General features: G+C 38.8%; 2 protein-coding genes across 2 annotated transcripts in view; both read right to left on the bottom strand.

Annotated features, from left to right (window-relative positions):
- Nucleotides 1-520: 520 nt before the first annotated feature.
- rh50 (Rh50-like protein) lies at nucleotides 521-2358 on the bottom strand. Its single transcript, XM_044112809.1, has one exon. The coding sequence runs from the start codon at nucleotides 2223-2225 to the stop codon at nucleotides 741-743; it is 1485 nt and encodes a 494-aa protein (XP_043968744.1). The 5' UTR covers nucleotides 2226-2358; the 3' UTR covers nucleotides 521-740.
- A 1558-nt stretch (nucleotides 2359-3916) lies between these two features.
- The window catches only part of slc12a5b (solute carrier family 12 member 5b), a 29744-nt gene continuing 19522 nt past the window's right edge, over nucleotides 3917-14138 (bottom strand). Inside the window, exons 9-26 of the mRNA XM_044112822.1 lie at nucleotides 13963-14130; nucleotides 13171-13269; nucleotides 12993-13050; nucleotides 12717-12891; nucleotides 12463-12581; nucleotides 12268-12366; nucleotides 10797-10916; nucleotides 10330-10434; nucleotides 10029-10197; nucleotides 9742-9937; nucleotides 9354-9523; nucleotides 9070-9201; nucleotides 8813-8920; nucleotides 8388-8504; nucleotides 7943-8148; nucleotides 7563-7577; nucleotides 7326-7459; nucleotides 3917-7222 (exon numbers count right to left, since the gene is read on the bottom strand). Of these exons, the coding sequence (XP_043968757.1) occupies nucleotides 7131-7222; nucleotides 7326-7459; nucleotides 7563-7577; nucleotides 7943-8148; nucleotides 8388-8504; nucleotides 8813-8920; nucleotides 9070-9201; nucleotides 9354-9523; nucleotides 9742-9937; nucleotides 10029-10197; nucleotides 10330-10434; nucleotides 10797-10916; nucleotides 12268-12366; nucleotides 12463-12581; nucleotides 12717-12891; nucleotides 12993-13050; nucleotides 13171-13269; nucleotides 13963-14130 (2282 nt within the window). The 3' untranslated portion in view covers nucleotides 3917-7130. The remainder of the gene's footprint in view (nucleotides 7223-7325; nucleotides 7460-7562; nucleotides 7578-7942; nucleotides 8149-8387; nucleotides 8505-8812; nucleotides 8921-9069; nucleotides 9202-9353; nucleotides 9524-9741; nucleotides 9938-10028; nucleotides 10198-10329; nucleotides 10435-10796; nucleotides 10917-12267; nucleotides 12367-12462; nucleotides 12582-12716; nucleotides 12892-12992; nucleotides 13051-13170; nucleotides 13270-13962; nucleotides 14131-14138) is intronic.

The raw sequence follows: 14138 nt of genomic DNA, 5'->3' as shown, positions 1-14138 counted from the left end.
AAACATGCTTCTTTAAAATGTGTGATTCTAAAGCTTAATTGTAAATGAGAACATATTCTAATTGTGATTTATGTCTCAATTAAAGCACATTGGGTTTGTTTCAAAGTTATTTGATGCCATCTATTGAATGATGTACCATTTGCAGCAGCAGAGCTGCTTATTCTTGTAAACACAGGATGGATTGTTTTCTTGACAATGAACAACTTTCTCAGACAAATATGTTTAAAGGAAGAGTAGCTGCCTATTAGCAGCACATAAAATGATATATTCTTTTGTCATCCCTAAAGGAAAGTGGATGAAATACATAGGGATAAGACCAGACTTCTCTCCACTAACCTAAAACAACCTCTCGGTTCAAAATAATTTTGATCCAAGAACATTAAGCAATTGCGTTTGCATAAATCTGTGTCTAAAGCAGCAAGAGATTGAGCTGGCTAAGGTTCAGGGATTAAGATGTGGTTTTGCTTTCTCTAAAATACAGGCTTAAATGTTAAATTAACCACGCAATTGCATAAGAATATAGTATTCAGTACTTTATTAATTTTAGTGTATGATAATACAATTACATTTTGCAGGTAGCAGCTGACAGCTCTGTTTTTGTGGAGCATGAATTATATCAACAAAGTTACTGAAAAGTATTGCAAAAATATAAATGCTAACAAGAATTCTAGAGTGTAATGAATATAAACATGTATTTAATAGTGAGATACACACACCTTCAGTCAGTTCAAAAGACCAAGTCAGGCACATTTATTTTCCATGTTATTGTCCATTAATTGGATGACAACTCTTTGGTGCTGCACATCTGGAGACTCCTCTGCAGTCATTTGGTAGCTGAGTTTAAATGATGCATCATAATCTGGGGGAACGTCAAAAAACACCACATCATCAAAGCAGAGATCATCCGGAGGAGCTGCAAGGTAAGGCAGCTTCAACACATAACCTGTCAGAATGCCCCCCAGTGCCGACAGTCCTATCGTGGAGAATAGAGCTGCAACCTGGAAGAGAGCCTGCTCCCTTGCAGTCCTTCCCAATCCCGGTTTTAAACCTGGAATCAGCATCTGCAGTTCTTGCAGTTTCGGGTCCCCCTCCACTGGTGCTCTGTGAGCAAAGATCTCATACAAACTTGGGCCGTAAACTTCCTCATCGGCCATCAGAATAGCACATATCCCTGCTGCGCATGATATAAGTCCTGTTAGTCCGTGCAGATTGTGTATCCCACACTGATCCTGGATCCTGCAGCGTTGTGCTAAGAATGGGCTCAGGTACTTGTAGCCCAGCATGCAGGCAGTGCAGCCCATCATACCCAGCACATACGCAGCTGCAGGTGATATCATCATATCCACAGACGCCCCAACTGTTACTCCCCCAGCCAGGGTCACGTTCTGAATATCTGCCATGGTGAGCTTTCCTTTTTTGTTCAGCATTGCAGACAGAGCGAATGCAGTCAGTGTGGAGGCGCTGAGGCCAATAAAGGTGTGCAGGATGGCTCTGTGCTGGTCATCCCCTTTAAGGGTCAGTGCGGAGTTGAATGAGGGCCAGAACACCCAGAGGAACAAAGTGCCCATCACAGACAAGATGTCTGAGTGGTAGCTGGTGTTCTCCTTAACATGACCCTCTGTTAAACCTGACCTGTACAGCACAAACGTCACACCCAGTCCAAAATAACAGGCAAAGAGATGGATGAGAATAGACCCTCCTGCGTCATTGATCTTCAGATACTTCAGAACGATCCACTCTGTGACCGCAAACACAGGCACCTCCAACAGAGTCATGGCCAGCAGCTGGAGTGGGCTGGTCTTCCCCAGCACCGCTCCGAAAGAGATGAGGACGACCGCACAAGCAAATTCTGCATTTATGAGGTTCACAACTCCAAAGTGGATCTTCCCGTTATGATAGAACTGGAAGTAGCCCTGGACCAGGATGGCCCACTGGATGGCAAAGGTAGCAGTCAGAAAGTTCAAAACCATCCCACCGAAGCCGTAGAGTCGGAAAAATGCCAGCAAACATCCAAAGCCGAGGAAAATCATGACCTGTATATCTGTGAAGAAGGGGTAGTCCTTGTACATGGCATTGTGCATTGGATTTGTCTGATTGGTCTGAAAACGGGCATCAGCATGCTCGTCGTAGGTCACAAAGCCAAAGTAAATGGCAACAAAAATCACCTGGGATACAAACAGGAAAACGGGTAATCTCACTCGAAGGTTAGTCGACCGCTTCTTCATCCTGACAGTTGTCTGGTGCTAATAACAGTATTTGTTTTTACTGCTTGGACTGTCTCTGTTTACACAAGATAGGTAAAAAAAATATTGGTCAACCCTGCTCTCAGTCAGAATATAAGTGTACTGTTTTCTCTGCATGAAGAACGGAACGGTGCGGACTTTGTCTGTCGTAATAAACAGTTCTGAAATGTCAGCAGTTTTTCTTCAGCTCTTTTTTCAGTATTTTATTACATTTATCAGCATTTATCTCTGAATTCCTGTTTCACAGTAAATGTGGTGAAGTGGAACACAATAAGTAAACCTGTATCTGGCTGAATCGTAATCTGCTCATCAAAAATGCGCCTCAATGATAAAAAATTTATTATCCTGGAATTCCTACCAACATCTGTGTTACAGCAGCAGCCACAACTCTTGCACTCTCTGTCCCCAGTAACTGACTTAATAATCATTGTCTATTTCTATGTAAAACTGTGGGAACTATTCAAGGAAGCTTATCACTGAAATTGGGGGAAGGGAAGCTGAGTTTGCAGTTTGCAGGCTGACTGCTTCTTATATTTGTTCCTAAAAAACACTGGAGTGCCACAAATAGAAGAGAAAGAGTGACTCTGCGTGTAACAGTTCATACTTAGTCTTGACCAAGAAGTGAAGGCTAAGTATAAACAGATATTTCAGTTTTAAATGCATACTGCCCTGCAAAAGTATTCACACATTTTAAACTTGTTTAGGTTTTTGTCACATTGTAGCTAGAGCGAGGTGGCTCAATCCAAAAGATTGATAATATGGACAATAAGTCATTAATGTTGGATTTGATTGAAAAAGTTTAACATTCCCTTTTGAAATTGCATTTTATTTTTGTATTGTAGCTTCTCAACTCTACCTTAAAGCAATTTTGTTTTGATTTACTCTAAAATAATATATTTTTTGCACAATTCCAAATTCTGTCCAAGAGTTTGACCAAAATAATTCAAAGGAAAAACAATAAAAATACCTCAAGGTCAGAAGTTTGACCCTGAGGTTTAACCTCACCTACCTTAATTTTTTATATTAGGTAATGTAAAAAAAATAAATAAAAATGCATATTTTAGGTGTTTCTCTACTGCCACACACCTGACTTGAATAAGTGAGTGATGAAAAAGTTTCTGCAGCACTTGGTGGCATGCACAAGCGGTCATGCAATCATTTAAATTGGGTGTCCCGGAACAGAGACATATCTAAAATGTGCAGGGCAGTGGTCCCTGAAGACCAGTATGGAAAAACACTGAGGTAAACCATTACGACACGTTAGGTTTTTGCAACCTCTGACTGGTTTTCCTCCTGACCTGATTTGTGTTCTGCTTCATCCATCTTCCCATCAGCTCTGACAATATTTTTATTGGACATTGAAGATTCCGGCTCCTTGTTTCGAATTCACAGCACAATTGTTACCTTTCTCCTAGAGCTAATGTCTGCATATGACCAAGAACAAAGAACAAAGCAAAGCACATCAGCTTAGTCTCTTATCTTTGTCCTGTATTCACAAGGTCAAAGGTAGCTTGAACCACAAGTTCATGCGACCAGCACAATTAACTTCAGACACTGTGTTGGATGTTTTCAGCAGACACAGCTTCCATAATATAGAAAAATTTAAAATAAGCTCTCAACAGAAAAGAGTCCAAACTTTTATTAATTTTAAAATTTATTGCATTTTGTGCAGACATAAAACGGTCCATTCAAACTATATAACTTCAAAAACTGAATAAAGGTCAGAAAATAAAATATGTACTAGTTTTAAACACATTACCAACTTAAACCGGTCAACACTGTTAAATGTAACGTTAGGTTTTGTGTCTTTAAGATACCATTTACTGTAAAACAAACCCAGCGTGGACAGTCTGCAAGAAAGAGTTTAAAGCAGTGCAAACTAGGACCAGTACGTGTCACCTGTAAAATAACATCCAGTACATGCACAGAGGGTGTTGCTGCAACAACCTTTATCAGTAAAATAAAGCAAACACTTCTCTGTACAAACATTATTCAATAAAGCAATATATTATTGTATTAAGGATGAGGTAAGGTTTGCAAACTGTATGCTACAGCATAATACAAATGAGAGAAAATTAAAACACAAAGTGAGTCCTATACGAAAGGATGGGGCCAATAGTAGATAGAGAAGGAAGTGGGCTTTTGTCATTAAACTTTAATCACAAAGGTCCGTCCATCTCCATAAAGATAATCTACACATGTTCTGGATATTGGAAACACACTCTGATTTATGAGTTATGTGACACCAAGCGGTGAAACTGTTGACCAAAAACCTACAGTAATGTAAATAACTTGGTATGCCCCATTAATATACAGTCTCTTATCAAGAAATTCCCACATGTTGATCGCTAATCTATTTCTTTATCTGGAAAAGAAAATAACTGCACTTAACAATTATTAAACTTGTTTTTGTCTAGGAACAAGAGAGATAAGCACAAATGTATATTCTGAAGAAAAAGTTAGGACACCCTACCCACCTAACTGAGGTTTCCTCCATCAGTGAGATTCTTTTAGCTGTCTACCAGTCTCTGTCATCTACCTGAACCTCTGATATTGATCTCCTTACTTTCATCTTTTAAGATGTACAATTTTTTTCAGGTCACAACATGTTAATAATAAAAAGATCTGGGTTTGGACCAGACTGAGGACTTTCTTCTTAATTCTTAAGCATTCTTTAGTGGATATACTGCCATGTTTGGGTCATTGCCTCATTTTTCCCCCCAGCACAGTAGCATGCATGGTGGATAAGATGATGAACTGGCTGTCATTTACAAATAAATGAAACTTTAATACCAATGATATTCTTCCCTCGACTGTTCAACTAAAATGAAACTTTGAAAACACACACGACCAAGAAGCTTTTTGTAAAATCTAAGCAACTAAGTTTTCTCATTAGGAGTCAGAAATGTTGGTAAACACTGACCTCCAGTGGTGTAAGTTATACAGATGAAGTTCTCCAAAGGGAACTTGAGTTCTTGTTCGCAGTTTAGTCTAATGGCAATACTGTTAGAAAAACAATCTATAGACAAAAAACCCCAAAACATTAAGATATTTATTTAAGTTTCAAATGTAAAAAATAAATAAAAACACTAAATAACACAATCTAATAGGGAAGGAGCAGTCTATTTGGAAAGCATGTTGGTGATATCATGATCTGAGCCTCTTTAGCTGCATCAGAACTATACAACACTGTAAATGTTAATAAAACTATGATTAAAGCAATCCACCAGCAATAACATCAGATCCATGAATGCAAAAGCTATTTAACCAAAATGTGAAAAAATTAACAAAAAAGAAACAATGAAGTTTTAGGTAAGCCAAGTGAAAGTCCTCAACTTAGTCAAAACAAAAGCTTAAAAATCAAAGTTATTTCATACAGAATAAACTAAAATTCAAACACTTTGAGTTGAGGTTGTTGCTACATAGGGAAGGTCAGAATAAATATTACATCTAAGGATCCAATTTTTTCTTCGTTATTTCCCTAAATGAATAAAATATATTATGACGTGGATATTTTAGGCCTATTTCTCCTCCACAGTTATCTGATGAAGTTTTATGCCAAATATGGACAAAGCTTTGTGGTTTACCATTTTAGCCTTTCTGTAAAAGCTAATGTAAACTAAACGTAAAAACATAAAGTAAGCTGGAGAATTAAATAATCAAAACACCCTCGTGAATGTAATTTCTGATTAACAAAGTCACCTCAAAATTGTTGCAGACACCCTCTGAAATTCACTTTTAATACATTTCACTTTGTCTGTATTTATATTTTTGCAGGTTTTGTGCAGCTGAGTTAGTGAGTGACCTTCAGTCAACAGTTACCTTTGAACAGATGTTTCTACATGATTCAGTTCAACACGTCAGAAATTCTCAGAACTGCAGCTTGTGAAATAATCTAATAAAAAGTGCCAGAACATTTCTCCATCGCAATCTCATTTAGGACTAAATTGCATCTGTAAACATATTTCTAAACCACACGTCCCTATCAATTAAGAAGGTATTTTTTAACAGTTTTTAAATTTGGATCTAATACAAAGTTGTTCCTCTAACTTTTAGCAGTTGCACAGCATAGCTGCAGAGTGAGGGCAAAGCTTTATCAGACCACAAAGTTTTGTGAGGAAGCGAGACGCTCTCTCTACTTAGTGCTGAAATGCTTGGTCAATTTAGAAAATTAAGCTGCAACACATTCAGCTGACATGCACAATTCTGCCTTTTGAAGAAAGAAAAACATCTGAACAAAAGCATTGATATAAAGAATTTGTCTTTAAAAATAAGCTAGCATGTGGACATTTTAGATAAAAAATGGCTGTGGCACAGCAGAAAGCAAATACTTTGTGATGAAGCACATTGTTTTCTATTCTGTATTGTCATCTACAGTATTGTGATATTGCGCTTCAAAAAGAGACACCATCTAAGATTTTTACTTTTTCCACAGATAATTGTTTAATTATTTTAAAATATATACTTGAATATGAATTCTACAATTTACTAGGTTGTTGACAATTCAAAAGATTGCAAAAATGACCAGCTTTATGGGCATGATTTCTATAAAATATTTTTTCTTAGATCTAAGAAGGGTGAACAAACTCTCAAATAGCACAGATGTCAAATGACAGATCGAAAAGAAAAAGGAAATTTTTTTTTCTTATAGATGAACAGGAAAAATCCAGAAAAAATCAGAAAGTTCTTCCAAAAAGTTATCAGGTGAAGTGAGCTCAGATGCTTTGGAGGTAATAGATGGAGTTGGGTCATAACTCGACGTTCCCGGAAGCGCTGCAGTCTGGTTGCCAGGTGAGGGGACAGGTGATGGGTTGGAGGGAGGATTTTCCTAGAATCACAGAAAAGCAGAAGAACTCACAAGTTCTTTTAGATGCTAATTTAAGCCTCTCAGGAGTAGATGGTGATGACTTCTCGCCCGCCTCCTCGCACTAGGAGAACCCGGTTGAGACCTTCAGTGAGAACCTCAAGGAACTCCATATCTGAGAGACACTCCAAGTGAAGGATTATCACATTAAATAATATAAAGTCCGTGCTGTTTTTTCTAATGGTTAATTTGAGCTCACGGAATAATATGAAGGATACAGTTTTCATCGCCCACTCGGTTCTTTGGTGGTCCTGGCATGTTGAGCAGGACTAATTTTGCCTCCTTGGACTTCTTTGTGATGACCTCATTGAGTCTCATAGCTGTGTGCATGCGCCTCACATCCGTCTGGTTCCTGAAACCAGAGAAATTCAACTCACAACTGGAAAAAGAAAAAAGCTTTTTAGATGCTCCAATCAGAAAGGAAATACAACTGATTAGAAAATGGGAATACTCACAAGCTCTCCCATTCCCTGAAGCGTGAGTTTAAAAAAATAGCAATATTTTTTCAAAGAGCTGCTAACATGTAGGTGCATTCATAAGTTCAATAGGTTTCTTTTTAATAATCAGTAAAATTATATTTTAACACATGACCCAAAGGTATTTTATTTAGAGAGACTAAAATGTTCAAATGTTGGCTTTATGTAAAAAGTACACACACAAACTACTAACATGTTTCAAGATTTCACAAATTCATTTTGTGAAAATGTGTATTCCTTTTCTCTGTAGTCTAACTTCCCGGAATGTTTTTGATCTACCTGACCCATTTGTTATCTTGGGTCTTTCATATAAACCTCAGACAGGCTCATGAGTTGAAGTTAGGTACTAGGTGACTTACGGTTTCATATTAAGGGGGTCTTTGCCTGTCCCTGGTTTTGCTGCTGAGTCTGTCATCCCTTTATCTGGGCCCTTGCTGTCTCTCCAGGTGACAATGCCCCCTGCAGGCGTGGCAGCAGGTGAAGTAGGACTTGTTGGGCTGGTGGCTGTGGCTGCATTCTTACTTTGAATCAGGTGGACCTGTTTTGGGTTGGAGACAGCCTCAGACTGAGAGACAAACACGTGTGATGACAGGGTGAAAAGATGAAAAGAGACACCTGTCAGTAAAAGTGAAAGAGATTATTCACTGAGCCACTACAGGAAAGGACTACGCACTGCAACAATAGTGCGTAGCCCTATTCGCACTGCTTTTGGGATCAAGCAACCCCATTCCAAGAAAGAACAGAGGGCACAGAAGCTGAACAACAGAGAGAGAGAGACAGACAGGGGACATTTTACATGTTTACCTTATCTTCTGGTTTTTCTGCCAGGCTGGTTCCCTCCTCTGTGCTGTGCTGGGGCTGCAAGGTTGGCGGGTTTTTACGACGGATGGATCCACGGGAGGAATCGGTAATACTTTGAATCTACAAAAGTGAAACAGGAAGCCCCCCTTTAATTCCAGTAGTTTGTTCCAAATTGGTAGAGAATGGTTGTGAAAGTATTCATACCCCTTGACATTATTTCAGTTTGGCTCATAACAGCCACAAATTTCAATGTAATTTGTTGGGATTTTATGTGTTAAACCAACATAAAGCAGTGCAAAGCAAATCAATACAATTTTTAAAATGAAAACAAAGAAAATTGTGATCATTAGATTAATGTTGTTGGATAACAAAACCCATGAAATGTTTCCTGTGTTCATTTTTTCCGGTGGAAGTGTTTTCTAATTTACCTCTCTCTCCATCTCATTCTTTGTCAGATGCATCTGTTTGAGGATTTGAGATCTTTGTTCCATTACTAGTGTCTTCTCGTAGGTGTAAGCTGAGATGTCACCGTCAAGCTTTGAGAGGAAAGCAGATGTTTATGTTAATGAGCATTGTGATAATCCAAGGAACAGGTTTTATTTAGAAACAATGAGCAAGCTTTCCTAGAAAAAAAAATGTCTTCCTGCAAATAATGGGGGATGTAAGTCTGAGACAAATCTCTCACCATCTCCACTACTTCCACAGCAGCATCAATGCGCAGGTGATAGAGGAAAATGAGGAGGTCTTTCTTCATCTGGATGCTGTTGTCATCCATTTGTGCCACGGTGAAAATGCGCATTTTGCACTTCCTCCACACCTGAGGCAACAAACATTAACTTGAACACGCACTGAAATCCTTGATGTTTCATAAATAAACTGTTTTAAATTCACATCACTAACCTAGATGGATTATTTCTCACTACACAGTAAATGTCAGAAATAAAAAGAGCACAAAGTGCTGATTCTCACCTTATGTTGGCGGAGCAGGAAGGGCAGAAGCATCAGCATGCCGCCGTCATGGACGATCCACCACACGTCTATGTGGCCTTCAGTGAAGCGCTCTCCATTGGACGGATAACTGGAGATATTCTTAGGAACAAGCAAGGCCAAACTAGCTATGGTTGTCTCTCTAACAGTCTCTGTAAACAGGAAGAAGAAAAAAGACAATAAAAGATTTGCACAATCTTTTACCAACTAATAAAATAATATTATCTTGTGGTGAAATTAAGCTTCATGTTCTAATTTTGTATAGCTATTGATTAAATTTGAATTTTTTTAGTTTTTATTTATTTTTTTTTTGTGCAAATATAGCCATAATAAAGGGACATGAAGATGAGACTGTAAACGATTTCCTTACCAATGAAGTTTCTGAACTGCTGGTAGAACTCGGGCTGCTTCCAGTTCTGAGGCCAGCTCACCATCACAGTATTGTGCTTCAAACCCCCAAGTCCTCCAACCTGGATCAGGTGTGATGTCCCATCTCTCATGTTGGAGGAGACGACCACCTGAGAGAATCCTTTCACCCTCTCTGTCTCCATCAGCTTACGCAAAGACTACAGACAAAGATGCACAACTGGAAATTCCACTTTGGAACTGAAAATGTGGGTAGAAAAGCTGTGTATCTTTCAAAGGGAAGCAAGATACCTGATCTGCCCTCTGGGCTTCGCTATAGCTGTCGAGGAAAGTTCCTTGAACAGCAGTACCTACAATGGTCAGGCCTTTGCCTGCTTTAAGCTGATTGGTCAGAGAGAGCAGACGGGGCTGCTCCACATTCTGCTCAGAATCCATGTTCACCAGCACCAGGATCTGAGGCCTTACAGCAAGCAGAGAACCACAACACCACAACAAATTAGTGGAAAAATAATCAAAAGGAAAAAGCAAACTGGTTTCAAGTTAGCTCATTTTTTTCCATATGTTCAAACACAAATTATATGACTAAACAGACCTCCAGTTTTTGGTGTGTGGGGGCCCCTCCTCCAACCTCATCAGAGCAAATCGTGCAGCACTGAGTGAAATTCCTCGAATGCCATCACCCCACTCCTTCTCAGCTCTGTTTTAAAACATAACAACAATTGACAACAGATTTATTTAAACTGCGATGATAAGTAATATACCCTAAACAAGAAAAACCTTGTAATCTTTTTTTTTCCCTGCCAGGGGGTCTTTTGTGGGCTCTAGTGTCCCTTATTTGAAAGTAGGCTGACAGGAAAGGGGGAAGAAGAGGGGGCAAGACATGCGGCAAATGTTGGCTGGGTCCGGGAATCAAACCCACGACCCCCACATCAAGGACTGAAAGCCTCCAAATGTGGGTCACGCTATCCCCTACGCCACCACAGCACGCCCGAAAACCTTGTAATTTTAAAAACCTTATCCATCAATGATGAATTACATGCTGCTGTAATGATTACTCACCCACAGAATTCAATATATTTGTAGATGCAGGTGGCAATACCCATGGCAACTATGGCATAATACCAGGAGCAGATGAACATGAGTGACAGACACAGACTCATGCCCAGAAAAGACAAAGCCCTGTTGGTGACAAGATGTCTGTTAGAATAATTATGTTTTGTTATCATTCTTACATGAGCAGTTTTACTACGGTAGTTTGTTTTTCATTCATAGGTTTAGTATTCACACCCCAGAGAGGAGAAATTTGTTAAACCGCGTGAAAGACAAAACTTGCTTTTTCCCCTAAACCTTGAAGCTGCAGCTGCTTCTTATCTTGGGATACTCCTTAAACAGCCTTTGTGTTGGATGTTATTTTCTGTGTTCTCTTCTTTTGTGTGTTCAGAACAGCCCTCCCTCCACATTCCATTCCTGCTCTGTTTTGTAATAAAAGACCAGTTCTAATGCAGAGAGTCAGAACACAACCTTGGAGAAGTAGTTTGCTTATGTTTTCTCCTTTTGCAAAAGACTTGACTGAAAACTAAAACGCCGTTGGTTCTCTTTCTATGAAGTATGAATGTCAAAAGTATGTGAATGTTTACAGAACATTTGGTCTTCTCCATTGTTGTCAAAGGTCAAATGTCATATTATAGAGCCACCTAAAACCTAAATATTTTGAATGAAACATAAATAAAACAGTTTGCCTTACTTTTTTTTTTTCAAAAACAGATATGTTTACAATACAATATTTGGACTTAAAATAGGCTTTCAAGTCATGCACTCTAAAAAGTCAAGGCTGTTGTTTTCTCCCTCATGATTATTTAACCAATAAAATCCTGAAATTAAGGTAAAGAACAAAACTAGAACGAGAAAAGAGGATACAACCCAAATTATGCCATATCTGTGATAAATAGTTCAAGCACAGAATCTGTGATTTAAAAAAAAATTATTTATTTATTTATTTATTTATTTATTTTTACAAAATAGATAAAAAATGTCTATGCACATGGTAAAAACCTAACAACAAAACTGCTTTAAGCTTGTAATTTTTGTACCAGCAAATATTAATGTCCTTATATTTAAAACTGTACTCCTCCCTAACTTTGCCTGCCATTGTAACAGCAACAAAAATCTCCCATTGATGAATGAATTTTGGGATACAGTGGGTTATGAAGGATACATCAGTCCTTCATATCCAGGAAAAAGGAGGATACATTTAAAGGAGCCGTTGAATTTGGACAGCCTTTGTTGCACTGCTGTGATGTAATCAACCTTGAAAAGATGCAGCCCCTAATTTTAAATGTATTGTCCAATGTATCCTTCTCTTTCTTTGGAACTTTAAGGTGCAATCTTGACTGCTTTGTCTTCTTTGTCATTCACACATTTTCACATATATGGAAATGAACAGAGCTAGTATGAGTTACAAGCCTGAAAACAACTGAAAAGAAAAATTCTTAAAAATGTTGATGTGATACATATGGGCTTAAAGGTTTACCAGTGGTAGAATTTAAAACGTGGCCTCCAGTTTGGTGTCCTCAGCAGGGTCTGCAGGGCACAGGCAAGATTGACAAACATATAGCACATCAAGAAAAACCTAAAAACAAAAACAAAATGTTAGAAATAACAAAAAGATGAAAATAAGTAATTGCAATTATTCTGCCTAGCAGCGAATTCATCCTTGTATTCTTACATAGACAGGATGGGAGCAACTGAATCCAGGGAGGCAATGATAATACCGATCTCACAGATGCTAGCTGTTAGTAACAGTGCCCAGGTTGGCTCCCCATTAGCTTTACCATGTCCAAAAACCTAAAAGCAAGAACCGCAAAAAAAAAAAAGAACAACAAAAAAAGCATACATCAGACTTTAAATCCTTGTGTGTTTATTTCTGCATGACAACGGAAGGTAAATAAATTGAGCTTTAGCAGGAATTCCTGGACTAACTCTGAGGAATGGGATGATGCCGTCTCTTGAGATGGCTTGCAGAAGACGTGGAGCTCCAGTCAGACTCTGAAGTCCTGCACCACAGGTAGAGAAGAAAGAGCCAAACACGATGACCCAGGGAGAAGGCCATGCCAGGGTGCCAATCACCAGGTTACCATTAACCCCTTCACCAAATCTGAAGAGAGGAGGCAAAATCTCAACTATTCTCTATCAATTTAAAACCATCTGATGCAGATGATTAAAAAAAGTGAAAATAAATAAACCAGTCAAACTTACTTGTCTCTCAGTACAACTCCTTCTATGCAAGCACCAAACAGGATTACACAAGACATATCTAGGGAGGAAAAGTTAAGAAACACCACTTGGTTAAGAATATTTGTTTATATATTCATAATCATCCAGCACATGTTGATCTTTCTTTCCTTCCTGTCCATGTTTGACCAATTAAGGATACACACAGTGGAGGTGGTAGTGATGGCTGCGATGGTACCAATCGGGATGGACTTCTGGGCATCACGCAGATCACCAGAGCGATTTGAGCCTGCCATGATCCCTGTGAGTCCCAGAAAAAATAAATAAATTTAGAGCTTCACTCTTAAAATTCTGTCTTCCCCCTTTTTTTTAATGATAACCAGAATCACTCACATGTTTTCCCAGACATTTGCTGTTTTCGGCTTAATATTTCATAAATTTTCTTGCTCAGAATGACCTGTCAAATATAACTGGTTTGCTCAATTTATAGTCAATGTAACATTTTATTCCACCGAGTCCATTTGTGTTTGTCATGACAGTTGTGGATGTGTGGACTTGAGGCCACAGCTCCTGAACCTTGCATCCAAACATATAGTTTGATTGCATGTCCCCTGACTCGAGAGAACATGAAAGAAACTCTTCTCAAAGTTCAAGATCTCCTGGACTGGGGCCTTTGAACATTCTCAGTTCACCCTCATCACTTTTTAGACTTTCCCAAGTCTGTCTGGCAGACCTTTCTTTCCCATATCCAACTCACCAAAAGGTGATCAGTTGACAGCTATGCCTCTCTTTTCACTCTAATGCCCTAGTGACATAATTCCACAGGGCTAATGATACATTTACAAAACTAATCTTGACCTTTGGTCAATGATGGCCTGGGACCAAGAACTCTTGGGTTCTGTGTACTTGAATATGCTTGTTATCAATGATTGGGCATTACTGCCATAACATGTGCTTTTTATACCTTTATATATGAGAAAAAAGGACTTGTCACCTGTAACAGAAGGGAAATAAATTCCCACCAGTAGGGTGAAGAAGCTGGTGATGTCAGCCAGGACATAGCGATTGGCATTGGTGGTAGGAATTTCAGGATCCACATTGGATGAGATTCCACGCTTCTCCAAGATCATACCCTTCTCCAGATAGTTTCCAAATAGGTTCTCTGAGAGA

This window comes from Gambusia affinis, linkage group LG01 (assembly GCF_019740435.1).
Source record: "Gambusia affinis linkage group LG01, SWU_Gaff_1.0, whole genome shotgun sequence".
NCBI classification, from domain to species: domain Eukaryota; kingdom Metazoa; phylum Chordata; class Actinopteri; order Cyprinodontiformes; family Poeciliidae; genus Gambusia; species Gambusia affinis.
Note: the sequence above shows the minus strand (reverse complement) of the source record. Positions and strands in the feature narration are given on the sequence as shown.

What these genes read in the sequence shown, in the direction of transcription:
- rh50 (XM_044112809.1), bottom strand. Translation starts at nt 2,225, where the DNA reads ATGAAGAAGCGGTCGACTAACCTTCGAGTGAGATTACCCGTTTTCCTG.